Source organism: Chlorocebus sabaeus, chromosome 11 (genome assembly GCF_047675955.1).
Source record: "Chlorocebus sabaeus isolate Y175 chromosome 11, mChlSab1.0.hap1, whole genome shotgun sequence".
Taxonomy (NCBI): Eukaryota; Metazoa; Chordata; class Mammalia; order Primates; family Cercopithecidae; genus Chlorocebus; species Chlorocebus sabaeus.
The window spans coordinates 8,502,883-8,530,657 of record NC_132914.1 but is presented as its reverse complement, the minus strand read 5'-3'; the positions used below and the strand labels follow the sequence as shown (position 1 = coordinate 8,530,657).

Sequence of the window (27,775 nt, the reverse complement as noted above, 5' to 3'; positions counted from 1 at the left end):
CTGCAAGCAACTGTCACTGTCATCTCCAATGTCAATGAACACAGAAAATTCTTTTGCAGCATTTGTTAATCACTTTGAGCAGATAATTCTAGTTTAAATTTTTCTAAATTATAAGAAAGGTAACATTCTTTCAGAATTCCTTCTGTGAGGCTCATCAATGAAAATAAGTAGACCTGCAAAGGAAAAATACTCACAAGTAAATAAATAAGTCAATGCTGTGTGAAAATAATCTACCATGTTGAAAGAGGATGGTGAGAATGGCTCAATATTAGAAAACTGCCACAGTCTCCTCTGATAGCCTAAGTGCTTTCACTAAGAAATTCAAAAAGAATCAGAACAGAATGATCTTACCACAGTAGCTACCAAGTTGACCAACCCACATCCAGCTGGAGCCCAGTTCTCTCCTATTATCTTAAGTGAAACCTCCTTGAGTCTATCTTTTCCCTTCCTACTTGATTTTATATCACATTGCGGAATCAAGGATTTTGATTCTGCACATGATCCTTTTGTCTCCTGAATCTTATCTGTATGCTCCATGGAATTATTTCAATCAGCACAAGCCTGCTGAAGCAACTCCCATTTTTACAAAGGTCTTCCTAAAACTCGTAATATTTCTTTACTATCACATTATTTGCCTGCTATTCTTATTGCAAAATTCTTGAAATATATATTGACGGTATTTCCTCCAAGTTTCCTCACCTCCAAGTTTTCTTCCACGTTCATTATAGAGCCTTTCATACTTTGCACTCCAATCGTGTGACGGTCATCTTTAACCTTCATTCCAGTCAATTCAGGAATCCATTTTCAGTCTTGCATCTCATTTGACCTCTGAGCAATATATCACTCTTGAACATATCTTTCTTCCTGGAACACTTTATCAACATCTCCAGGGATCTCTCACAGTCTCCAAGGGTTTCTTCTGCCTCTGCTGCTTGCCTCCTGTAGCTACAAGTTTATTGTCTTTCAACTCTGTTTCACCTTGGTAAGTAGCATCTATATTCATCTGTGTGATTTTGCCAACTACAAGACATTCTTGACTCTTCCTCATACATCACATTTCATCAGGTCAAACAGACTATGCTATGTTAAAGTTCAACCTTCAAAATACATTTCTATCGCAGCCATTTGTAGCACAATCACCACTGTCTGCCCATCTAAGCAAGCCTCGTTTCTAACTTACCCCAAATTGCAAGTCTATTTTTTTCTCGAGTTAATTCCTCACTGTAACTACTTAATAATCATATTACACATATATGTTTTTTAGTTCATGTCCTCCTTTATTTATTTATTTATTTATTTATTTATTTATTTATTTGAGATGGAGTCTCACTCCATCACCCAGGCTGGATGCGGTGGCACGATCTCGGCTTACTGCAACCTGTGCCTCCTGGATTCAAGTGATTCTCCTGCCTTAGCCTCCCAAGTAGCTGGGATGACAGGCATGTGCCACCACAACAAGATAATTTTTGTATTTTTAACAGAGACAGGTTTCACCATATTAGTCAGGCTGGTCTTGAACTCCTAACCTCAGGTGATACAACCACCTTGGCCTCTCAAAGTGCTGGGATTATAGGCATAAGCCACTGTGCCTGGCCCCCTCTTTTACACCATAAGAACAAAATCCTAATTTTGAATGTGGCCAAGTTCCTTTGGGTGGAGCCCTACCAGTCTCTGAACTGATTTACTGCTGTGTACTTAATTGATCCAGCTATGGCCACATGGCCACACTGGTCTTCCTTGTTGTTGTCTCGTTCTCCTCCTCCCCCTCCTCTTCCTCCTCCTCCTCCTCCTTCAGGCTTTTTAATTGGTTCAGCTTACATGATTCTAACTGAAAAATTAACGTTGAGCAAATATTTCACTCTGTGGATGCCCGAACTGTGGCAACAAGACCAGCTACAGAAAAGAGCAGAGGTTTCCCTGAAAATTTAAATAAAGGGGATAAAGATCCTGAAGGATTTCTTCAAAGATTTGTGACAGCAGATATAACATGGCTTTATCAGTACAATCCTGAAACAAAACACAATCAAAGCAATGGCGATCAAGAGGTGGAAGTGGTCTAGTCAAAGGAAGAGTGGATGAGGAAAGTGCAAAGGTAATGGCAAGAGTTTATTGGGAAGCGCAAGGCATTTTGCTTGTTGACTTTCTGGAGGGCCAAAGAGTGACAACATCTTCTTATTCTGAGACTATTTTGAGAAAGCCAAAACTTTAGTAGACAAATGCCTGGGAAAGCTTCTGCAGAGTACTTCACCATGACAGTGCTCCCGTTCATTTTTGTCATCAAACAGGGCAATTGGTGAGAGTTCTGATAGAAAATCATTAGATATCCACATTGCATCCTAATTTAGATCCTTTGGATGCTTTTTGTTTTGTAATCTCATAACATCTGTAAGGACGCTTATTATTTTTCAGTTAATAATGTAAAAAAGGCATATCAATAGCTGGTATATTGAACAAATTGTATGATAATTTCCTTTATGCTGTTCATTAATGTATAGAATAGGGAAATGGTTGAAAACTGAGTATTTGGTGGTAGAATTGAAACAAACTTACCAAATGACACTTTTATGTTTGCTTTATTCCACAGGTAACAGGAGGTAGAAGGATTAAAGATCTCCCATCCCTGTTGTAGATCTTTGGGGAGAACTAAGATTCAAATATTTATTCAACTGAGTTTTGGCAATGTCTGCACTGTTTGAATATAAAATTAAATGTGTCTTGCTTACTTGCATGAAGACACTTATTCCATATCTCTCTATCACTTCCTTTCCTCTCCTCTGATCTCAGTTCCTTTAAGGATTTGAACTAGGCCTGAGTTATCACTGGGTCAAGTGAGACTAAAGGTCTTACAAACCCTTCCCAAAATATTGTAAAACAGCAAGGATGGTAGGGATTAAAATTGCTTATATGTGCTCAAATCGCTATTCTACTTGGCTCTGTGGGAATTAGAGAAGGAGTGCTGGGGGATAGAGCATGGAGCCACTGTGACATGTGAGTGGAAGAAAAGTAAGAGACTCCAAGGCTTTAGACTCCCTTGACACTAGGAGATGCACTGTAAAAAGGGAAACCCTGGAGCATGAAGTCAAGTAAAAAGAGAATCATTTTTGTTGCTCCAGTCTTTTTTTTTTTTTTTGACTTTGACTTTGACTCGTTCTTTCTATTAGGCTGGAGTACAGAGACACAATCATGGCTCACTTTAGCCTCAATTTCCCAGGTTCAAGCAATCGTCCCAGCTCACCCTCCCAATACACTGGGACTACAGGCACAAACCACAAAGCCAGGATCCTTTTGTAATTTTTTGTAAAGACTGGGACTCACTCTGTTGCCCAAACTGATCTCAAATTCCTGGTGTCAAGGAATCCTCCCATGTCTGCCTTCCAAAGTAGCGGGATTACAGGTGTGAGCCATTGCACCGGGCCTGTAGTCATAGTTTTTACCCCAACCTCATTATCCTGCACTCTGTAAATCTCCCATCAGAAGACAGCAGGCATACCTGGGTACTATAATAGACTGTAATTAAGCCGGTGTTAAACTCTGGTGTTTTTGTAGGGAAAAAAGGATAAAGAAATGCTCAAGTTCAGTTGAGGGTTGAGCAAATGGGGCACAAAAGAGAAAAAAGGATTTAGTGGATAGGGTGCACAAAAGAAAAATAAAGATTTTGTGAAGAAGATGTTCGGGACCCATGCAGTGCACACTATATATGGTTTGATGTTAAATATACTTACAGCTTTATCTCATTACGAGTCATAGAGAATCATCCAGGCAGAAGCTCCAAGTAGAAAAATGTAAGTGGGACAAACTGCCCTGCCATCTGAACCAGCGGGTGGATCTCAATGAAGCATGAGTGCCTCTACCCTCCAATATCCAAAATTTGCCTCGTTGAAATTTTTGTGTATTTTAAACAGAGAAGATGCTGTGTGGGGGGTAAAATAGAAAATGACTCAACATGCTTTACAAAATCAGAAACAATCAACCAATTTCCAAGGAGTTAAACCATCAACATATGACAACCTTGAAAAGATTTGGATATTGAAACGATGAGACTTTCAATCACATTGAAGGAGGTGTTATAGACATCCATTTTTAGGTCAGTGTGTACACTCTCAAAATAAATAGAAAAAAACTTTCGCAGCAGGTAAAAGGAACTATCTAGTATAATGACATAGAAATTTTGATACTGGGGTATGTAACATATAAAATTAAATAAAATGTTATTGGGTGTGATCAGTAACAGACAGAAATGATGGAGGAAAGAGTATTCTTCAGGCTTGATTAATAGCAATTATATACTCTGATAAACACAGGGTGAAATTTTACATACTATTACAAACATGAAAGGCTATAGCAAATAATGTGGTAATGATGAAATCTGAGCTTCAGAAGGGAAGAACAATGAGAATGTTACTAAAAGAGAACTCAAAGATATAATGGCTGAAAATTCTCCAAAACTGCAATGGGCATAAACCTACAGATGCAATAAGCCAGGCAATTGCAAACCAGAATATACCTAAGAAAATCCATGCAAGTGAGACTGTAGTCAAATTTCTGAAAACTAAAACAAATGTTTTGAAAGCAGCAAGAAAGAAATGACACCATAGCTAGAAGAATACACAATATGAATAACAATGGTGTTATTACCAGAGAGCAAAATAACCAGAAGAACGTAACTAAAATATTTAAAGTGCTGAAAGAAAAAATGTGTCAACCAGATATTTATGTCCAATAAAACTACTCATCAATAGTAAAAAGAAAATCCAGGCATTCTTGGAAGACAGAAAAGAAAAAAAAGTCTAAGAGAATTTCTTTCCAACAAATCTATCACATAAAATGGTTCTATGAAGGTCACTAATCATAAAAGAAAAGATAGAAGAGAACATTTTGGAACGTCAGTAATGAATAACAACCACAACAACGACAATACACCAAAAATAAAAACTGGTAATACAAAGTAGGTAAATACAAAATATCTTTCTATCCTTCTCGAGTTTTCTGCATGAGTTTCAAATGGCTCAAATGGCCATTGCTAGCTTTCTAGCATTAAAGATGGAAGAGGACTACGGAATGTGGCAAGATAGTGAGATTTTTCTCTGGAACCTACAGAAAGGAACTCAACCTTGAGACATGGATTTAACCCATTGAGACCCAGTTCAGATTTCTCAGCTGCAAAATTGGAAGACAATAAATTATGTCAAAGCAAAAATGACAACACTTACTGTGAGGTTAAATGCATGTAGAGATATGTTTAATATGATTCTATTACAAACAGGAGTGGTTAAGAAGACAAAGAAGCAATTTTTCCATATTTCACCTAATAGGGTAAAATGTGCACACCACTAGATTGTGAAAAACTATGTTTTTCATAGCTACATAACACAGAGCAACCACTAACAATGCTATATAGAGAGTCATGCAAAAAATTTACAGATCAAGTAAAATGGAATCAAAAACATTTTAAGGCATCCACAGGAGATCGGGAAAAAGAAAACAATCAAAAGTAGTATAAATACGAAAAAACACAAATGGCTTACAAATACCAACAATTACATTAAATGGAAATGGTTATTTTTTTTTATTTTTTTTTTTTTTGAGACGGAGTCTTGCTCTGTTGCCCGGGCTGGAGTGCAATGGCCGGATCTCAGCTCACTGCAACCTCTGCCTCCCGGGTTTACGCCCTTCTCCTGCCTCAGCCTCCTAAGTGACTGGGACTACAGGCGCCCGCCACCTCGCCCGGCTAGTTTTTTTGTATTTTTAGTAGAGACAGGGTTTCACCGTGTTAGCCAGGTTGGTCTCGATCTCCTGACCTCGTGATCCGCCCGTCTCGGCCTCCCAAAGTGCTGGGATTACAGGCTTGAGCCACCGCGCCCGGCCAGAAATGGTTATTAAAAGTAGATTTCTGCCATTTCAGTTTCTGACTTATACTACTGCATAGATATATACTTTAAAGTACAAATATTTGCATTACATCTAATTTTATATGAATTCATTTGCACCCTCATGTGACTATCTGGAAGAAGCCTGGGTAACTCTCTCCACCCTGCACTGAACCAAACCAGGTCTAGGAGAGTAAGATGCCCATCCAGTGTGTGCTATGAAGGATAATGACCTCCCAGAGACACACACTTCCTCATTCCCAGAACCAGTGAATATGTTAACTTACATGACAAAGGGGGATTACATTTGCTAATCAGTTGACCTGAATGTTGAGAGATTTTCCTGGATTACCTAGGTGGACCCAATGTAGTCACATGGTCCTTAAATGTGGAAGAAAGAGGTATTTTATTCTTCCCTAGAAACTCTAGCATGAAACTTAGCCTTTCCATATGGATGTAAGACAGTATGACACATTTCTGAATTTTAAGTTACAAAGTCACTTACTTTGTGGTAATGTGTTATTGCAGCATAGGAAAACTAATAAACTTTCCACAGATTAATTTCATGTTTTTGATGGCCCTGTAAAGTGTTAATGAGAGTTCGTAAAGTATCAGGGACCAATAAAATTACCATGCTTATTAACACAAGGCAGCTAAGTGACATATTCCCGACAAAATAAAAACCACTCTCAAAATTCAATTCCAATGAGCAATTATTGAGTCCCTATTAAATGGGGAACAGCTAAAAAATGTTCCTCCCCAGTGCTTTTTCAATTCCCTCCACTCAGCCAGGATCAATGCCTCAGCTAGGCACATCCGGTGCTTCTCTGGATTTCTACAATTCTTCAATCTCCTAGAATTTAGTGGTGGCTTTGCTTTATTTCTTAACTAATTTATTTTGTATATATTTCATTCTTCACTGTGTCCTGTGCTTATGTGGTGGCCTTGTTCCAAAACTCAAGAAAAATGGAATCAAACCTTTGAAATGCTCCCCTACATCAGTATCTGTAGGATTCTCACTTCCTTCTTAGAAAGTGATGGATAGAAGGCAGATACTCATGGTTACTAAAATAGTTGCTTCAGTGAGAACACATGGACACAGAAAAGGGAACAACACACACTGGGGCCTATGGGGAGTGTGGAGGTATGGATAGCATCAGGATAAATAGCTAATGCATGCAGAGCTTAATATCTTGGTGATGGGCTGACAGGTGCAGCAAACCACCATGACCTAGGTAACAAACTGGCACATGCTGCACATATACAGTGAAACTTAAAATAAAATTAAATTAAGAATAGTTGCTTCACCTTCTTAACAACAGCAACAGCAACAGGGAGAAAAAAGATTGTCTTTAACATCTGTATTCAATTTTATAGCTGATATTAACATTGGTGAGATTGAAGCTTTGAATTCTTTTTTGAAGGATTAAAATTCACATTGAAAATGGTGTGAAATCTCTAGTAAGCTATGCGGGTTGAAAAGGATGAAAATCACAAACAGGTGTTGAGATGGACTCTGTTGCCTGTGGAGTAGCTGGGTTGATCTGCAATTAAGAAACAGTTTGATTCACTTGCAGTAAGATTCATTCACCATGTGTCTAAGCATTCTGCTATCTGTCTCCAGTAGGATTAGTAAATGTAGAATTCCCCTGAATCTGTGAAAATAAATTCCTCCTTTTCTTAACTACCAAGGTGTTCTGCCATGGCTGATATCCTGCCAGTGGAAATGGAGTGCAGATATACTCTCTGAGAAGGATTTGGTTAAAGGCTTGGTCAGCTCACAGTCAGAACTTCCTAAGAGTAGCAGGTGAACTGGACCTGTCCTCATAAGTTACTACCATATTCTCTTTTCTCCCCAAGTGTGGACTCAGCTATGTGAACATGATGACTGGGTAAGAAGGGTATAAAATGGGGGCAGAATTTCAGAGTTCTACTTATTAAATCTGTCCTGGAATGTCTCCCAAGACAAACCAAAAGACCAAGAATAAAGTAACATACAAAAATAACTGGTTGTACCTGGTATTCCAGTCATGGGCTCTTCAGAATAAACAGTAGTGACATGTATGAGAAGTCAGAGAATAAATTTCTTTTTTAAAGGGTAAAACCTCCAAGGAAATTGCTCTTCACTTTAAAAATCAAAGAACCTCCCTGTGTTGATATGTGTCACAGTCAGCATCATCTCTAAAAAGGAAGGTGTGGAAACAGGTGGGGCCAGGACACTAGCAAAAAGGACCAGATTAATTTGGGCCATGAAGCTGCTGCTTGCTTGTTTATTCAAACATGAGAATTTCTCTAACGACCCGATGGATTATAAAGGAAAACAGACATAATCTAACATTTAACATCTATTCTATACTGAGAAGTGAGAATCCTACAGATACTGATGTAGGGTAGCATTTCAAAGGGAGTATGTTCTGCCAAGTAAAAACTAGTGGATTAGCAAAAATTTAAAGTCATACAAGCAGCCTCACTTTAATAGGACCTTTGAAAATCAATACAGAATAATTTCTGGATTTCCCCATCTATTATACAATCTGCAATCCCACTATGCATTTAGACCAGTGCTGGAATATAGTTAGCTCTTATCTGTAGATATAAGAATCAGATTATTTAGAAATTGACTTCTGTAGGAATTTCCAAGTCTTCTTTTCAGAAAAAAATCTCAGATATCCCCCAAACTACTGAAGTTTGTGTTGGGGGATGACCATTTGGGAAAGTGGAAGATAGAAAAAAAAATAAAGGCTTAAGTTTAAAAAGTGGGTAGAAATAGGGCCAATGCTAGTTCATGAAACTTGTTAATACCTTTTTCTTGTGTTTAGAATAAATAGAGTCTTGGAAGGGGTCTATGCAGAAGGAGGACCTCAGAGTTCAAGCTTTATTTGTTTCATGGACCATTTACATCTGACAAAAAGCAACATGTCAATCTTGTTTGGATGCTCATTTAAATAAGCCTTCAACTGTTCAACAAAATGTAAGAAAGATGTGTTTCAGATAATCAGGGAAAACTGAGTATCGAGTAGCTTTTGCTAAAAAATAAAGTTAGAGAAAAATGAAAGATACCTTCAAACTCTTTATGTATTTTATTATAATATTGTGTTTCTATGTCTGCTGACTAAAAAGCATAAAGGTTTTTTTGTTTGTTTGTTTGTTTGTTTGTTTGTTTTTTATTTTTAGAAGGAGTGTTGCTCTTTTTCCAAGGCTGGAGTGCAGTGGAGCAATGTTGGCTCACTGCAGACTCTCCCTCTTTAGTTCAAGCAATTCTCCTACCTCAGTCTCCCAAGTAGCTGGGATTACAGGCATGCACCACAACACACAGCTAGTTTTTGTATTTCTAGTAGAGATGAGGTTTCGTCATGTTAGCGAGGCTGGCCTAGAACTCCTGACCTCAAGTGATCCGCCCGCCTCAACCTCCTAAATTGCTGAGATTACAGGCATGAGGCACCAAGCCCCACCACGATTTTCTTACAATACAGGGAGATTTGCTTTGGTGGTTCTAAAGATGGATAAGTAATAGACTTGAAACCTTGTACATTTTGTTATAGAAAACTATATTTGTCAGCTTATTAAAATATAAAATATTATTTGTCAATTAAAATTGTTTCCAGGGTTGCAAAGACAGGTTCAGTTTACTCAATAAACTTGTGGAGCTGTTGGCCGGTTAGCTTAGCTGGTTAGAGCGTGGGGCTAATAAACTTGTGGAAATAGCCATTTGATTATGAACTCACGGTCTTGTTATTTTTATGCAGCCAATGAAGAAAAGATAGCAAATGCTTCTGTTGAAATTAGGAATGTAGATAATAACAATCTGCCTTGTAAAGTAACTTAAATAAATATAAAATGAAAGAGAAAACAAATAAACAAAAGGTCTATTTGTAGACTCTGTTTTAAACTGTAATAGGAATGTGTTTCTTTATCCTTAGGGTATTGAAATGCACAGTGCATTGAACACACGGACTGATTTCTGCTCTTCCCAATGTCCCAATAAACTTGTGATGAAGAAACAAAAAAGAAATTAATACCCAAGAACAAGGAAAATGAAAGAGAAATTACATTAAACCACAAATTTAGATAAAATTGTGGAATTGGAATGATGAATTGAAAATTAACAGAGTTTATGAATCAGCAAAACCAAACCCAGACGGGAAGAGAAAACAGTGGTGCAATCAATGTACACGTGAATACCTGGAAAATTGGCTCTATTTTAACGCTGTATTTTCCTATCTGGAAATTTACATGTATTCAGATTGACAAATTAAACTGTGAGGCAGTGTATAATCTGCATCAAAGTTTGATCATTCTTCAGCTGAATCCTGTGCAGTTCTTGTTATTTGATGCTAGGAATTTAAACTGTTTCAATAAATAAGGTAATTCTCGCTCGCTCTCTTTTACTCTCCCTCACCTCCCACCTCCACCGTATTTCCTAACTATGCTGATACCTATTAAATGTACGGCTTTGTGAAAGTCACCCAATCATATTAAGATACTATTTTTTCCTCTGAAAAGTTATCAATGCAAAAAAATCCTCAAAACTATTGTAAGGACTAAAAGGACTAAGGCATCTGAAATATTGCCATGATCAGTAGAAAAGAATGATAAATGAATTTTTTGATATGTAGTTATGCATGTAAAGAAATAATATGATACAGATAGTGATTTGATCACTGAAAAAAACTTGGTTTTTCCAAATTTTAGAGGGACAATTAGGTATGCAATCATTTTAAAAACAAATTTTAGATCTCTGTTTCACAGCATGGGCTTCCTCAAAGCCTGTGGCAGATTCTATAAAGAACGAGCTAGAGTTGCATGGCATTTTTATGATATAGACTCAAAAGTCACAAAATATCACTTCTGACATACGCTATTGGTCATGGCAGGGGTTCAATCCGGTGAAGTCACACCTCACCCCTTCAAGAGAGGATGTCAAAGTCCCACTGTAGGAATAAAACGTTAAATGAAGGATACTGTTTGACCATCCTTGGAAAATGCAATGTGCCACACCTCCCAATTTCCACAATGCTAAATATGCACAAATGTTTATTTTGAAATCAAAAAATATGGTAATAATTTATGGTTCTTTTCTTTTCTTTCTTCCTTTTTTTTTTTTTGGACGGACAGTCTCGCTCTATCGCCCAGGCTGGAGTGCAGTGGATCTGCTTTCTGTCACTATAGATTAATTTCCATATTCTAGAATGGTGTGTAAATGGAATCATACATCATTGTGTCTTCTCTGTGCCCACAGATGCCTGTTTCTTCCTATTCTTATAAAGACACCTGTCCTATTGTATTAGGGCCTCACTGTATGGCCTAATTTAACCTTAACTGCCTACTTAAAAGTCTTATATCCAAATATAGTCACATTGAGATTGTAGGCTTCAACACATGGATTTTGGAGACAAACAAGTCAGTCCATAACACTCTTTCTGAAGCAGATTGGTTAGTAGCATTTTCAGTAAGGAGGTATGCTTAGTAAACAGCCCGTGTCTTTTTTTAAGGGGAGAGGGGAATGTTATTATTTAATTCAAATCCCAGAACAAATTTTTAGCAAAGAATTCAGGATTATAGTTACATTTCTTAGCCTTTGAAAAAATGAATCATCTTCTGGCATACAATTCTTTGACACAATTTTTCTTGTTATTCAAACTGGGATTATTTTCCCCTTTTGGAGATTACCTCTCATTACCTTGCCTACTTTCTGAATTCCAATTTGCCTCTAAGGTTGTAATTTTCTCTCTCTCTCTGTCTCTCTCTCTCTCTCTCTCTCTGTGTGTGTGTGTGTGTGTATGAATACATATATTGTATTTTATTAAATCTAGAATGCATAGACTAGAAGATATATCATTGTTTTGTGTACCACCATTAACAAGTATTATTTTAATTGGTCAGAGGAGAGCGAAAGTATGATCATCTTAATAAACAGCAAAAATAATTGATAGTTTTTAACAGAGATTTTATTATAATACTACACACAGGAATGTAGGAAACAAATATTCTCCCTGAAGATTATTTTTAAAAGAATTTATCTCAAAGCTAGAGTCAGTATTATGTTTACTGTTAAAACACTAGAAAACACTCCATTTGCAAAGATAGTAGTTACGATCACAATTACTTAACACTTTGAATGTTCAAACCATTTCATTATGCAACTGATCCCCAAAAAAAGAATTACAAGTAGTGAAATGGAAAAGTAAAATAATCATTATGAATCACTATATGCAGATGATATAATTTTCTATCTGCAAAGACAAGAGAATGAGCAAAGCAAATGTGATAATTTAGTAAGGCAGCTGACTTCTAATTCAACAAACAAAGCAAATTACTTTTTTGCATACATGTTAATCAGGTACTAAATATTATACAAAAATTAAAAACATTTAATATAGGTACTAAAATTCCATATTCTTTTATGTACTTTATCTACCAGATTGAGATGTAAGGTTAAGCAGTCTATTTTTAGTAACTGTGTCACATACATACATACACATGTATCTTATACATTATAGGTTTCTCATTTAAAAATCTCAAAAAACATTAATGATTGATACAAAACCTATATTATCTGTTTGTATAAGAACTCTTTATAGTATTCACATTCTTCTTTGTATGGTAATATACATACTTTCATATATCCTAATTTGTGATATGTTTGGATGGTGTTGATTCCAAACATACCTTTGTAAAATTCACAAAGTTATACACAATGAAACAATCTTGAGGAAGTATAAATTTATATAATATACAAGAATTTCTTATGAACTATTTTTTTCTAACATATTCAAGATGATTCCCTAAATTCTTTGTGACCTGAGGGCTCCCCATCTTTAAACCTGTACCTCAGCCACCATAGCACTGACAGAGAGGCCTGTCTCAGCTTCTTGTTTCCAAGAATCAGAACACATGAGTGACCTGAAGGATAAGCCAGTCCCATCATCTCAGAAAGAATAATAATTTGATTTTCCTTCATCCGTTCAGTGATCCAAATTGACATGAAAAAAGTCAGAAAGAAAATGGCATAGAGTAGGAGGAAAGTGATCACAGTTTGCATAACTCCTCTGTGGGCCTTGGTGCTGACGTCTCTGTATCCTTTGACAGTGTGCTGCATCTTCTTGCGATGTTTCCACAGGGAGAAGGTGAGCAGAAGAAAAGTTGCCAGGGACAAAGTAAAGGGAATTAAAATGAACACAGTGCTGGTTAATGCAATAGCATTGGAAAATCGTATAAAGTTACATGAAGCAGAACTGCAAGTCATGTTTCCTCTGTATCCATTGATATTGGCATTTATATGAATGTTTATCAGTAAAATATTTAAAAACAAGAGGACCAAAGTCACAAGAAGCAGCACTAAAACCACCTTTTTAACTCTCCACTTTAGGTAGAGAAAAATAGAGTTAGAAAAATTGGCTATCTTGAGAAAATAAAAAGTACCTAGGATTGTAGCTAACCAGACACTAAAATGATTGGTCACTGTCCAGATATTAGAAAGCATTCTTAACAGTTTTTCAGTGGCAAATAAAGCTGGGAAAAACACAGATACACACCAGCTTCCAAATATTGACCAAACCAGACTAACTCTAGAGATTGCCAAAGCAATGAGAATCTGATCAACTAAAGAGATATTTCTTCTCTTGACCCAGTCAATGCAGTTCACCAGTACTATGAAACTATTTCCTAAATTTCCAATTATAAATTCCACAATTAAAATGAATGTAAATATGCTCTTTATGACACCATCCATTGCCTGTAAGAGAATGCCCCAATGTCTAATATCACTGCTGAAGACTTCTTAATGCATTCATCTAAAATGCTATGTATATCTGATTCTTGAAAATTCAATAATATATTCCCTTTAAAAAGGGAATGTTAAACCAGCAAACATCCAGATTTGCTAATGGCTGGGTTTAAAGCTCTCGTCATAAAAATCTCTGTATTTCCCCAGACAACTCAGCTGAGCTTCATCCAGATGCCGTGTGCCTCACACACAGTAGGCTGAAGTCTTTTGTAGCTGGTGAGAAAGGAAACACTGAATTCTCATTTGCAAACATGCAAATAAAGACATATTTATTTTCATTGGTTTGTGTTTTTTTTTTTTTTTTGTCTTATCTACATACTTCAGTCTGTCAAATTGAGTTCTGGGGAAGTATCTTTACAAAAATTGGTATATGAAACTTTCTAAGCACTGAGGATTTTTACATCAGAGTTTGGGTGGATAAAAATGGGGAGATGGTGGTTAAAGTGTACAGAGCCTCAATTAGACCAAAGGAAGAAGTTTTGTTTTGCTTTTTTGAGATCTATTGAATAGCATTGTGAATATGGTTAATATTAGTGTATTGTACATTACAAAATTGCTGAAAAAGTAACTTTCAAATGTTTTGTTATCATAAAAAAGTTACCTGACATTTGTTATGTTAATATATTATCATTTGAATATGTTAATTAGTTTCATTTAATTATTCCATATAGTATTCATAAATCGTAACAACACCTGATACCTCATAAATGTATGCAAGTAAAATATGTCAATTTACTATAAAAATAAAGAAAGAAAAAATCGGATGGCTTTTTAAAGTTAAGTCTGTAAAGAGACTTATTCATAGTTATCCAAAGCTCCTCCTACAAAGTGGCAGAGTTTTCTAATAATCTTGTTGAAGACATTATCCCTAGAATGCTGGGTACCAAGAATAATACTTTTCTATTATTTTACTTTTTACAAGTACATGAACACCAAACATGTGCGCACACATGTGCACGTGCGCGCACACACACACATACATTTATTTGGGATCTAAATCTTTTTCTCTCTTCACTTTAGTAATTCAGGCTTTTTATTTTCAGCATTTATTATGCATCTAGTTCATGTTTAGTACTGTGATAGTTTTTTTTTGTTTTTTTTTTTTTTGAGACGGAGTCTCACTCTGTTGCCCAGGCTGGAGTGCAGTGGCCAGATCTCAGCTCACTGCAAGCTCTGCCTCCCGGGTTTACGCCATTCTCCTGCCTCAGCCTCCCAAGCAGCTGGGACTACAGGCGCCCGCCACCTCGCCCGGCTAGTTTTTTTTGTATTTCTTAGTAGAGACGTTTTCCACCGTGTTAGCCAGGATAGTCTCGATCTCCTGACCTCGTGATCCGCCCGTCTCGGCCTCCCAAAGTGCTGGGATTACAGGCTTGAGCCACCGCGCCCAGCAGTACTGTGACAGTTTTAAACACATTTAAAAAGACTTGCAAGTTTATATTAAATAGTATTAAACGTAAATATTCTGGAGACTTTGGAAATATTTTTTCTGTACATGTGGGAAGGGGTGGAAATCTGCCTGTTGTCTCATAAAGCAGTCACTGTGTTTGAATGAGTTCATCCACATAGCAAGAATCCTTATTCTGTGCCTCTCCCCTGCCCAGTAGGGCACATTGCTTCATCAGCACCTAATACCTTCAGATCTTTTTCACATGTACTCACTCTCCCAGCAAGCTTGCTCCATGATCCTCACTACAGGGACCAATGTAGATAAAGGATGACATACTGTCTAGCCAAGATGGGGAAATCAGCAACCTGATACAGTCATTCTTCTTCAATAGCTAAAAAAGTAAGTAAAATGAGCAAAGCACCAATGAAACAAATTCAGCAACAACTACCGAAGAAAGTAGAAAAATACGCCTCATAAACGTCAAAGATGACAGAGAAAGAAGTAAGGTGTTCCACTGTGAAGAACTGATGCCTCACCTTCAGTCCCCTGAAGCAATGCTGAGCAAAAATAAAATAAAATAAAACCAAAATATCTTGAAAACTACTGTATATTTAGTCAAGAGCGCTATTGAAAAGGCAAACTCAGCTATCATGGGCAAATATTAAGGAAAAAATCCCAAGGCTAGAAGTACAAACATACTATCCATGTAGAGACAAGAAGGTTACCCTAGCCTTGCCATATCCAGGTAATAAAGATGAGGTTGGGAAAAAAGACAAAGGGAAAGACAAACTACCATGGTGGGTGGGGGTTGTGTGGTGGGTTCTGCTGAGACTTCATGGATACTTTGAAAAGAGAGCAGAGTTCAAGTCTCCAGTGACAGCTACAAGAATCCCAGAGGGTCTCACCCAAAAGCCCTCAGCACTTGCATCATTCATGCTGGGTTGAAAACACTAGGTTTTCATTGGAACAACAGCTCTTAAGGAAAGGCAATCTTGTTCAGAAAAAGAGTGGTAAAAATAATAATTCCGACACACTACATCCAGAAATTAGAATAACAAGTCAGTTCCTCAGAGAAGAGCAGTGTCTTAATACATTTCAGTGTCGAAGTTACATTTAGGTATATACAGAACCGATTAATGTGTTTCATTTTAACTTTTTTATGCATCAAAATTTCTGTGCTAACTGTATCAAATGCAGAGTAGAAACTCGGTTGAACAACCATCATCCTGTCCACATATTTCTCTACTGAGATTATTATATCTATAATGAAAATTCCCTATGTGTCAATCAACACCTATATTGCTGATTTTTCTTCTCACTTTATTTTTTATTTTTAAATTTATTTTGGGAGTGCATGAGATAATTTATTACTTTTAAATGGCAAAAACTGCAATTACTTTTGCACCAACCTTGTATATTAACAAAATTCATAAATATCAAATCCATGTAATTCAGATATCCTTTTTCTTAAACATTTCTCTCTCCTTTACATTACAAACATTTGAATAATTCCAGCTATTTTTAAATACATTACTGTAAACTGTAGTCACCCTACAGATCTACCAAACACTAGGTCTTATGTCTTTTATTAAACTTTACATTTGTACCCCTTAATGAGTCTCTCCACATACCCTTCCCCCTTATCCTTCCTGGCCTATATTGCTTTTAAATTTTAGATGCCAGGTCACTGTGACTCTCATTTAGCAGAGATTAAGGTAAAAATATTGAAACTTCCTTCATCTACCTAGCTTTTTGGTAGTATTCCTTTTTTTTTTTTTTTTTTTTTGAGGCGGAGTCTCGCTCTGTCGCCCAGGCTGGAGGGCAGTGGCGCGATCTCTGCTCACTGCAAGCTCCGCCTCCCGGATTCACGCCGTTCTCCTGCCTCAGCCTCCCGAGTAGCTGGGACTATATGCGCCGGCCATCATGGCGGCTAATTTTTTTGTATTTTTAGTAGAGACGGATTTCACCGTGTTAGTCAGGATGATCTCAATCTCCTGACCTCGTGATCCACCTGCCTCAGCCTCTCAAAGTGCTGGGATTACAGGCGTGAGCCACCGCGCCCGACCGGTAGTATTCCTTTTAAATGTAACTTTGACTACTCAAGAAAAAAAACTTTACATAATGTGATCTATGTCAATATATATAAGTGGATAAAAATATACATATAGTCACCAATCTGACTAGCATACAATGCCATATCATCTCACACCAGTCAGAATGGCAAGTATTAAAAGGTCAAGATACAACAGATGCTGGCGAGGCTGTGGAGAAATAGGAATGCTTTTACACTGTTGGTGGGAATGCAAATTAGTTCTACCATTATGGAAGACAGTGTGGGGATTCCCTAAGGATCTAGAACCAGAAATACAATTTGACCCATCAAACCCATTACTGTGTATATACCCAAAGAAATATAAATCATTCTGTTATAAAGATACATGCACATGTATGTTTATCGCAACACTATTCACAATATCAGAGACATGGAATCAACCCAAGTGCCCTTCAATGATAGACTGGATAAAGAAAATGTGGTACATATACACCATAGAATACTATGCAGCCATAAAAAGGAATAAGATCACGTCCTTTGCAGGGACATGGATGAAGCTGGAAGCCATGATCCTCAGCAAACTAACATAGGAACAGAAAACCAAAGACCGCATGTTCTCACTCATAAGTGGGAGCTGAACAATGAGAACTCCTGAACACAGGGAGGGGAACAACGTACACTGGGACCTGTCGGTAGTTGGAGGGAGAACATCAGGATACAAAGCTAAAGCATGCGAGGCTTAATACCTAGTGGATAGGGTGATAGGTGCAGCAAATGACCATTGGCACATGTATACCTACGTAACAAACCTGCACCTTCTGCACATGTATCCCAGAACTTAAGATTAAAATATATGTATATTTTATATATATAAACATTAACTGACCAGAGTATAGCTGCTGGTAAATACAGTAAGAACAATACCACTGCGTCACTGTTTTATGTCAGGGCTATGTCACATCTACTGTTAGTTTAATTGATATTTTGCAAAACGTCATGCTAGTTCAATATATTAATTATATTACACTAAGTAGTACCCATTAGCAGAAAGTAGGAAGTTCCCTAAACATAGTAAAATACTGTAACAATGAACAGAAATAAAATATCAGAAGAAGAGAGATAAACCTCAGCAGATTCAGGAACCTAAAACACCGGTGATGCTTTTAGGGGTACAGTGGTCCTGGTCCACATGTCAAGACATCATTTTTAAAGTAAATGGAATGTTTCTCTATATATACTTATCACTAAAGAAGAGGGACAGTATTTTGGGGGCCTATTTGGATTTGGGAGGCAACATAGACCACATTTGAGGATATTGCTCTGATGTACTGACAGAATTTTCTTAAGGGCTACTGGTCTCAAATGAAACCCAGAACAAAAGAGGGCTCTACAACAGATATAGGCTCTGGCCCAAGCTCCTCTGCCCATTGTGCCAGATGAGTCAGCAGAATCCAAAGCTGCTAGAGGTATGCATAGTGGGCATCATAGCACTCTGTACATATCTCTGTTAAGCTCATAGAAGAGAGGAGAGCAAACTCCTAGGGAATTACAGTAAGACCATCCCCTCTTCAGCAGAGGAGTGCCCTCTGTCTCTAAAACAAAAACAGCAGGTGCAGAACATTAATCCAAGCATAGAGCCCCTCTAAGTACAAGCTGCTCTAAGCATAAGACCTTGTGCAACTGCACGTGCCATATGATTGTAAAGCCAGCCATGACCGGAGGACATGAGCACATCTGAATGGCACAAGGAGTGAAGGAGAACCGTCCCCCGTTCCCCCGGTCAGTACCTTTCTTGACCCAGATCATCCTTCCATTTGGGACTTGAATGGATCACCACACTGTGGGCATGAGGTCTGACTTTCATAACCTCCACCTAGGGACTGGATGATGGAAGGCAGAATAGCAGAGATGGTAGTTTTACCTTAGGGAAACCCTGGTCAAGGGGAAATAGAAGACAGATGACAGCTGAGCAGATACATTCGACCTACTCTTTCTCTTCCATGGAATAATGCTGGCTGTAGTTTCCCCTTGCAGCCCTTCTGGAAAGTACTGGGAGCCAAGTGCACACATCTGATGACCACCATGCTATCTCTCTCACCTCACTGTGAAGTGGACACCAGCAGTGTCATAACATACATCACCATACGTAGGTTCACATCTGCTCTTGCCTCAATTTCCACATGTCCTTACTATTGCTGTCCTGGACTTACCTTCCAATTAAATATCATCACTTTAATATCAGACATTGGCTCTAGTTCTAGAAACAAAACCTGAGGTTAAGATATTCATTCAGTTCTATAATTATAATTCATTCACATTTTTGTGAGTCTATAATATGGCAATTAAAGTATTCATTTAGAAAGGATACTAAAACTATATGCAAATAACATTGTAGTAAGATGTTTGGTAATTGAATTTTCTAAAATCAAACATCATTACTGTTTACACAACAACCAGCTAGAAAATATCATAATACACACATATCATTCACAATAAAAATACATGCATATATACAAAAATCTTTAATATGCTTTCTAAAACGTACTGTAATAGGTGCCATCTGATTTTCATGTTCTACCTTGTCTCCACGTCATACATCTGATATAGCTTCATCAAGTCTATATTATGGTGCTATTTCCCCTAAAATTGTGGAATAGCCACACTTTGGGTCTAAGAAATGCTTCTTCTTGGATAAGCCTACAATCGTAACCTGAAAGCAGAATAGGAAAATTCATGCTACTATAGATTTTGTGATGACTTTCATTTTCATTGGTTCACCATCACAATATACTTAATTTATGCATATATTCACCAGTTTACTTGTTCATCAGAATGTCAGTTTTGACCACTTATTCTATGTGCTGTCTTTTAGGTCCAGGGAGTCAACAGTAAGCAAGATCTGTATGATCTCTGGTTTTTTTGAACCAGGAAAAATGTGTGATAAACAAATAACTAAATCACATGTAGAGATGATTTATCTCAATGTTTAGATAACATTATAAAAATTTAATAGCACCAAGAATTAATACAGTCATGTAGAATTTATTTGTGGAACAAGGTTATACACTTCCTTCCTATAATAGAAGTTGCTGTCACTGAATATGTCAACACACTTTCTCTCATTTCATCACCTAAAACAAGATTATAATAAAATACATATTTAAGAGATTTTCTATCAGCAATACTTAGATTTCATACACATCATTTTAACATTTGCAGAAAATGTCCTTTCATTATGTTCCATTATTTGTATACCATTTTTACACTGAAAAATTTTTAAGGTGGGGAAGATTTGAGTTCTTTTACGTAAAGTTTAAAAACAATTTTAAATGTGGAAGATAAAAGAGATAATTGACAAGTCAGAGGCTCTGAAGTGGTTTAGAATAAAAACTGAAATATTCAACATCAGGTCTCAACTTCAAAAAATATTTTTTTGATTTAAAAACTGGAATAAATGACATATTTAACTGCATATTGAGATTTATGACAGCACTGAAGAAGTCATAATTGTTTCTTCATCCTTATTATGTAAATGATTTTTTTCTCAACTGTTCACATACTTATATCTAATTTCATTTTCCTCAGTATTGTTTATATTAGACATACACAAAATGTATTCTAAATAGATTTGTCACCCTTGAATTTTATGGTGTGAATCGTTTTCTAACAATAATTCTGTTCACCTTAAACTAAACATAAAATTATAATTCATGATTAAATAAAAACTACCCCAAAGATAAAACCTCATTATTGATTTAGAATTGTATGCCCTTATTATCCAAAAATTAGATGTTCAATGACATTCAAGCACACTGTGGTACATATGTATGGTACAAATCACAATGGAAAGGAGCAATGATTTCCTGAGATAAGCTGTCAGTTCTTAAAAATTATAAATCAAGATCATAAATTTTTCAAATAAAACATGATGACATGAAATATATATGTGAAATACACAAGATTTCATAATTCTGAGGAACTTATTACCATATTTTGTGTAATTTGGCAGTTTGGAAAAAATTTGATTAACATTATGTTATTGTACCTGTTTCTTAAGTGTTTTATACACATATACACGCACATACATACATACATACCTTTTATGATAACTTTAGGCAAAAGGCTTTTCTAGATCTTTGGAAATTACTCAAACACATACTCTACGGAAAAACGAGTAAAAAGTATAAAATGTCCCAGACACCATCAGTTTGTTTTCTCCTAGAAAACACAGGATTTCCCAAAGGTGAATCCAGGAAGTTGAGAGTTTCTGTTCTTTCACTCAGCACATAATCTGACCAAAATAAAAAATAATAATAACAAAGAAGGAAAGGACTTTTTTAGCTTCTTACTTCTCCAAATTAGGATGAATGAGTGGAATGAAGGATGTATGATTCCAATAGCATGGCAGAGCATGACGACAGGTTTATCGTGCAGCCTCCTAGGTTTCCAAAGCGAAATGATAGGAACAGAGGAAACTGCACATAAAAGCTTTGCAAACACAGTCTGCAAACTGCGCACACACAGTTTGCAAAGCTTTTATGTGGACCTTGGTGCTGGGATCTTGAGCTCCTTTGCCATGAAGCTGCATCTTCTTGAGATGTTTACTCAGAGAAGACATTAACAGCAGAAAATATGTCAGGGACATGGTAAAAGGTATTAAGTTTGCAAGCATGGATATAGTCAAGTTTGAAAGATGTATCGTGTCCCTCGATTTGATCTTCCAAGTCACTTTTCCTTCATATTCTTTTTTCCACACATTCATATACATGTTTACCAACACAAGATGACAAACCAACAATAGCAAAGGCCCCAGCATTATCACTGGAATGACACTCTTAGGTCTCTTTTTAGGTGCAGAAAAACAAGGTTGGAGAAATTGGCAATCTTGAGCAAATAAAATATGCTGAGGCTACTAGCAAGCCAGATGCCGAAATGGTTGATTACTGTCCAGACATTATAAACAGTAATTCTTAATTCTAAACTCTATGAAGCTGGATTAAATACCGTTGAATACCAATGTGACAATACTATCCAGAGGAAACCAACTCTGGAGACTGACAGAACAGTGAGAATTTGATCAGCTGAGGGGATCTTTTGTCTCTTGGCCCAGCCAATAAAATGTATCAGTGCTATGAACTCATTGGTAAAATTTCCAATAACAAATAGGACCACTACAGTAATTGAAACAGCAATGTGTAGAAAAGTTATCATATCTGAACAGAAAAAAAAGAAAGAAAAAAATACAAGCTTGATATAACCAATTGTGATTTCTTCAATAGCTTGACCTTAAAAGTTGTATACACCTGATTTCTGAATGTGCCATAACATTCTTTTTATTTATTTTATTTATTTATTTATTTTTTGAGACGGAGTCTTCCTCTCTCGCCCAGGCTGGAGTGCGCAGTAGTGCGATCTCAGCTCACTGCAAGCTCCGCCTCCCGGGTTCACGCCATTCTCCTGCCTCAGCCTCCCGAGTAGCTGGGACTACAGGCGCCCGCCACCACGCCCAGCTAATTTTTTGTATTTTTCGTAATGACGGGGTTTCACCGTGTTAGCCAGGATGGTCTCGATCTCCTGACTTCGTGATCCACCCGCCTCGGCCTCCCAAAGTGCTCGGATTATGGGCGTGAGCCACCGCGCCCAACAACATTCTTTTTACTTTTAAACACCGTGACCGATGTCAAACAAAAAAGCACCAGCTTATGCTAATGGATGAATTTGATGCTGTCTTTATGGAAAACATTCTTATTTTCAAAACAGCTCAAATTAGCTTATTCATTCCATGTCTGTTCTTGTAACAGGATGGAATTATGTGTACTAAAGTTGAAGTGAAACCTAAGTATTCATTTGGCAGCATGCAAATAAAGACATATCTTCTTTCATTGTTTTGCGATGTTTTGCTTGTTTAACAATACATAATTTGTGTTCAGCAGCTTCAGTTGTTAATAGGGAAATTTTACCACCCAGTACATAGTTCATACTGTAAATATCTAAATTGTTAAAAAGAGCTTATTCATAAATAGGATCATCACCAATAATGGATTGACTTTTATACAAAATTTAAATCCATAGAATCCAAACTTTTTTTTAATCAAAATTATCCAAAGGTTTCTTGAGAAATACAGGAAGGTCAATCTACCTTAAAATCTGGTTGCTGCTAACCAATACTTTTGGATGAATTTATTGTTACCAAGTTCATAAACACACAAACACACACACATGTACACATGCACATGCACACATACATACACAAACACACACTCTTACACCCCTCAGGGATGGAAGGAGTTATTTTCTTGGAAAATGAGTTTCCAGGAGGTCATCCTGGTGAAGTTAGTCCTATTTTCCCACTCAGCATTTTCACCCCATACGAAAATATGTATCAAACATATCTCTCATGCTTCGGTCCTTAGTAAAGTTACTCTCAAGTCTATCTGATGTTTAAGTATTTATTACTTCATTAAAATATTTATCAATTTTGTAAATGTTCGTGAGTATCACACCCTTTGATATTTAGTCTTACAGTATCCTCCCACCACAGGCAAGGTAACTATCTTACCCCTGGATTCTCAGTTCACTCACATAATTTATTTTAATGAACAGAATATTGGTAGAAGTTACACAGGGATTTGAGATGGTTTCTACGTCGGGTTACCTTGCTCTTTTCCATTTATCAAGAGAACATCACCTGGCTACTACACTGTTCCCAGAAGGAGAAAAGAAACTAATGGAGTCAGATTGCCCCTGCCTGATCTGGCCTAAACTGGCGAAACTTTAGCTCCAAGATGCAGAACTCGGCCCATCAAACCACCAGAGCCATCTACCAAATCCAGCTTAGAAAAACTGAACCCAAAAGACATGTGAGAGATCAATATCCAATGTAGTTTTGGAGGAGTTCCTCTAGCAAAACAAACAAACAAACAAACAAACAAACAAACATACCAACTAATTAACTAATATAGGTACTCTGCTAAACCAAGAGTGTGGGAAATACGTCCACTCTTGTTGTGTCAGAAATTCAGGAACCAAAAGAAGAACAGATGAAGAATGGCAAAGTTTTGACATGTGAGGTAGGTAATAAAGCTAGTAGCAAACCTTTGGAAAGTTCTTGGTACTGCAGGTAAAACATTCTCTTATTTCCACAGGTTGTAGCTAAAATAAAGTTCCTACTTCAGCTCTCTTAGAGTTGTATGTGAATGCATATAAATGGTGGTTTTTTTTCCTAGGTATATGATGAGCAGCGTAATTAACCATTTTTATGGAATATTTCTCCTAATTAATTCTTAAAACTTTTTTTATTATATTTTAACTTCTGGGGTACATGTGCAGAACGTGCAGCTTTGTTACATAGGTATACATACGCCATGGTGGTTTGCTGTACCCATCAACCTGTCACCTACGTTAGGTATTTCTCCTAATGCTACCCATACCCTAGCCACGGATCCCCCAACAGGCCCTAGTGTGTAATGTTCCCCTCTCTGTGTCCACGTGTTCCCATTGTTCAACTCCCACTTATGAGTGAGAACATGCAGTATTTGGTTTTCTGTTCTTGTGATAATTTGCTGAGAATGATGGTTTCCAGCTTCATACATGTCTCTGCAAAGGATATAAACTCATCCTTTTTTATGGCTGCATAGTATTCCACAGTGTATATGTGCCACATTTTCTTTATCCAGTCTATTATTGATGGACATTTGGGTTGGTTCCAAGTCTTTGCTGTTGTGAATAGTGCCGCAATAAACATATGTGTGCATGTGTCTTCATAGCAAAATGATTTATAAACCTTGGGGTATGTACCCAGTAATCTCATTACTGGGTCAAATGGTATTTCTAGTTCTAGATCCTTGAGGAATCCCCACACTGTCTTCCGCAATGGTTGAACTAATTTATACCCCACCAACAGTGTAGAAGTGTCCCTATTTCTCCACATCCTCTCCAGCATCTGTTGTTTCCTGACTTTTTAATGGTCACCATTCTAGCTGGCGTGAGATGATATCTCATTGTTGTTTTGATGTGCATTTCTCTAATGACCAGGAGATGGCTGAGATGACAGGGTTTTCTAAATATACAATCATGTCATCAGCAAATAGAGACAATTTGACCTCCTCTCTTTCTATTTGAATACCCTTTATTTATTTCTCTTGCCTGATTGCCCTGGCCAGAACTTCCATTACTATGTTGAATAAGAGTGCTGAGAGAGGGCATACTTGTCTTGTACTGGTTTTCAAAGGAAATGCTTCCAGGTTTTGCCCATTCACTATGATATTGGCTGTGGGTTTTTCGTAAATAGCTCTTACTATCTTGAGGTACATTCCGTCGATACCTAGTTTATTGAGAGTTTTTAGCATGAAGGGTGTTGAATGTTGTCAAAGGCCTTTTCTGCATCTATTGAGATAAACATGCAGTTTTTGTCATTGGTTCTGTTTATGTGATGGATTACGTTTATTGATCTGTGTATATTGAACCAGCCTTGCATCCCAGGTATGAAGCCAACCTGATCGTGGTGGATAAGCTTTTTGATGTGCTGCTAGATTCGGTTTCCCAGTATTTTTTTTTTTTTTTTTTTTTTTTTGAGAGCAGGTACTATTTATTAACTGACCAGCTTAGAAAAATAATCATGGTAGACACCTTAGTTCATTCTTCTAATAAGCCTGTTGATCTGGTCTTCCCTGTTGCCAGCATCTCCACCTTCTACAAAATGGGTGGTCTTTTTCTTCATTCCACCTCATGGAGAACATAATTTGAAGGGCCACAGGAAGTTATTTGCCTCTTTGAAGCATTTTCCAACAGTATAGATCTCATGAATCAGATCCTCCATGCAGATGATGCCATATTTACCAAGATATCGAGCAATCAAAGCGTTATCTGTCAAAGCAATTCGCTTCTTATTGATTTCGCCATAACCACGCTTGTAGATTAGTTCATTTACCGACTTCAGATTGGGGTACCCCCATGCAATATGTGGCTCTACAATCCTCAGCATGTTAATCGAAGCCTTGTTGAGCTTCACAAAGGTTCCATTGAAGATTGCGAAGAAGCTGCAATACCCTTCGGACCTTTGGGCTCATGCCAATGATACCTCTGATCCTGATGACAAATGCCAATTTGGGTTCTGCAGGTACATAGACGTTGCCAGCTTTTCTTGCCATCCTCGCCATTCAAATTTCAGTTCTGTACATCTGCCTATATTCCTTGTGATAGTGCTTCACTTTTTCATAGATAAGCTTCCTCCTTGCCTTTCAAAGTGTCTTTTGGGCAAACTTCTTTCTCAGGTGCTTGACCTTCAGCTCTGAGAAATTCCTTTGCTTTTTCTTAAGGGTTTCTGGCACAGCAAGAACCTTCTTCTTCTTCTTCTCTTCTACACCCTCCATGGTTCCAGCCGGAAGAAGAGTTGTTTCCCAGTGTTTTATTGAGGATTTTTGAAATGATGTTCATCAAGGATATTGGCCTGAAATTCTCTTTTTTTATTGTGTCTCTGCCAGGTTTGGGTATCAGGATGACGCTGGCCTCATAAAATGAGTTAGGAAGGATTTCCTCTTTTTCTATTGTTTGGAATAGTTTCAGAAGGAATGGTACCAGTTCCTTTTTGTACCTCTGGTAGAATTCGACTGTGAATCCATCTGGTCCTGGACTTTTTGGGGTTGGTACTGGATTCTTTGATTTTTGAAGGGATTTTTAAATTCTAAAAATCAAGCCAAACATGACCTCCAACAAATAGTACTGTCTGTTTGGTTTCTTTCTTTCTTTTTTAATTTTCATTTGAACATGTACAAAGACTCTGTATTTATACAGTACATAAACTTTATTACATATACCAATAGCATAATTAGCAAGCCAAATTCTTTCAAATACTTACTTACATTCTCAGCTACTATGACTAAATCTGGATTATTTTATTATAGCAGCCAAAGTAGCATGACAAATAAAAAAAAAACCCAAAGATTGCACTAAACAAGTTTTATACCTTAAAGCATTTACTTTTCCCTGCTTTTTCTCTAATAGAGAGCCAAAAAATGTATAGCAGAAAAATATTTTGTCAGACACACGTGTGCACCTATTGATCACAAATTGTGATATTTGAATGGTAACAATATGAGTATAATTATTTTACTTAGGGATAAATTTAGGGATAATTATTTTATATATTTAATATCTCTGATCATATAGTTTGTTGGAAATTTACTAATTTCTGCCACTTCAACATGTGCATTGTAAATAATTAAATTGGAAATAAGAACAAAAGGTGCCTAGCAACATATAGATATACAAAATTTGATTTTAGATTTGGGGGTACAGGCGAAGCTTTGTTACATATAGATAAACATGTGTCATGGGAGTTTGTTGTACATGTTATTACAAGTATTAAGCTCAGTACCCAATAGTTATCTTTTCTGCTACTTTCCCTCTTCCCACCTTCCTCCATCAAGTAGACCACAGTATCTGTTATTTCCTTCTTTGTGTTCATAAGCTCTTATCATTTAGCTCCCAGTTATAAGTGAGAACATGTGTTATTTGATTGTCTGTTTCTGCATTCATTTGATAAGGATGATAGCCTCCAGCTGCATCCATGTTCCCACAAAAGACACAATCTCATTCTTTCTTATGGGCTGCGTAATATTCAATGGTGTATATATACCACTTTTTTTTAATCCAGTCTGTCATTGATGGCCATTTAGGTTGAT

At 37.0% G+C, this 27,775-nt stretch overlaps 1 protein-coding gene and 2 pseudogenes across 1 annotated transcript; all 3 read right to left on the bottom strand.

Annotated features, from left to right (window-relative positions):
• Positions 1-11,797: 11,797 nt before the first annotated feature.
• TAS2R14 (taste 2 receptor member 14) lies at positions 11,798-14,463 on the bottom strand. Its single transcript, XM_007967657.3, has one exon. It carries the CDS (start codon positions 13,597-13,599, stop codon positions 12,640-12,642), a length of 960 nt encoding a protein of 319 aa, XP_007965848.2. The 5' UTR covers positions 13,600-14,463; the 3' UTR covers positions 11,798-12,639.
• A 6,911-nt stretch (positions 14,464-21,374) lies between these two features.
• LOC140712833 (taste receptor type 2 member 20-like) lies at positions 21,375-22,304 on the bottom strand (annotated as a pseudogene).
• A 3,376-nt stretch (positions 22,305-25,680) lies between these two features.
• On the bottom strand, positions 25,681-26,479 carry LOC103218604 (large ribosomal subunit protein uL30 pseudogene; annotated as a pseudogene).
• Positions 26,480-27,775: the final 1,296 nt, after the last annotated feature.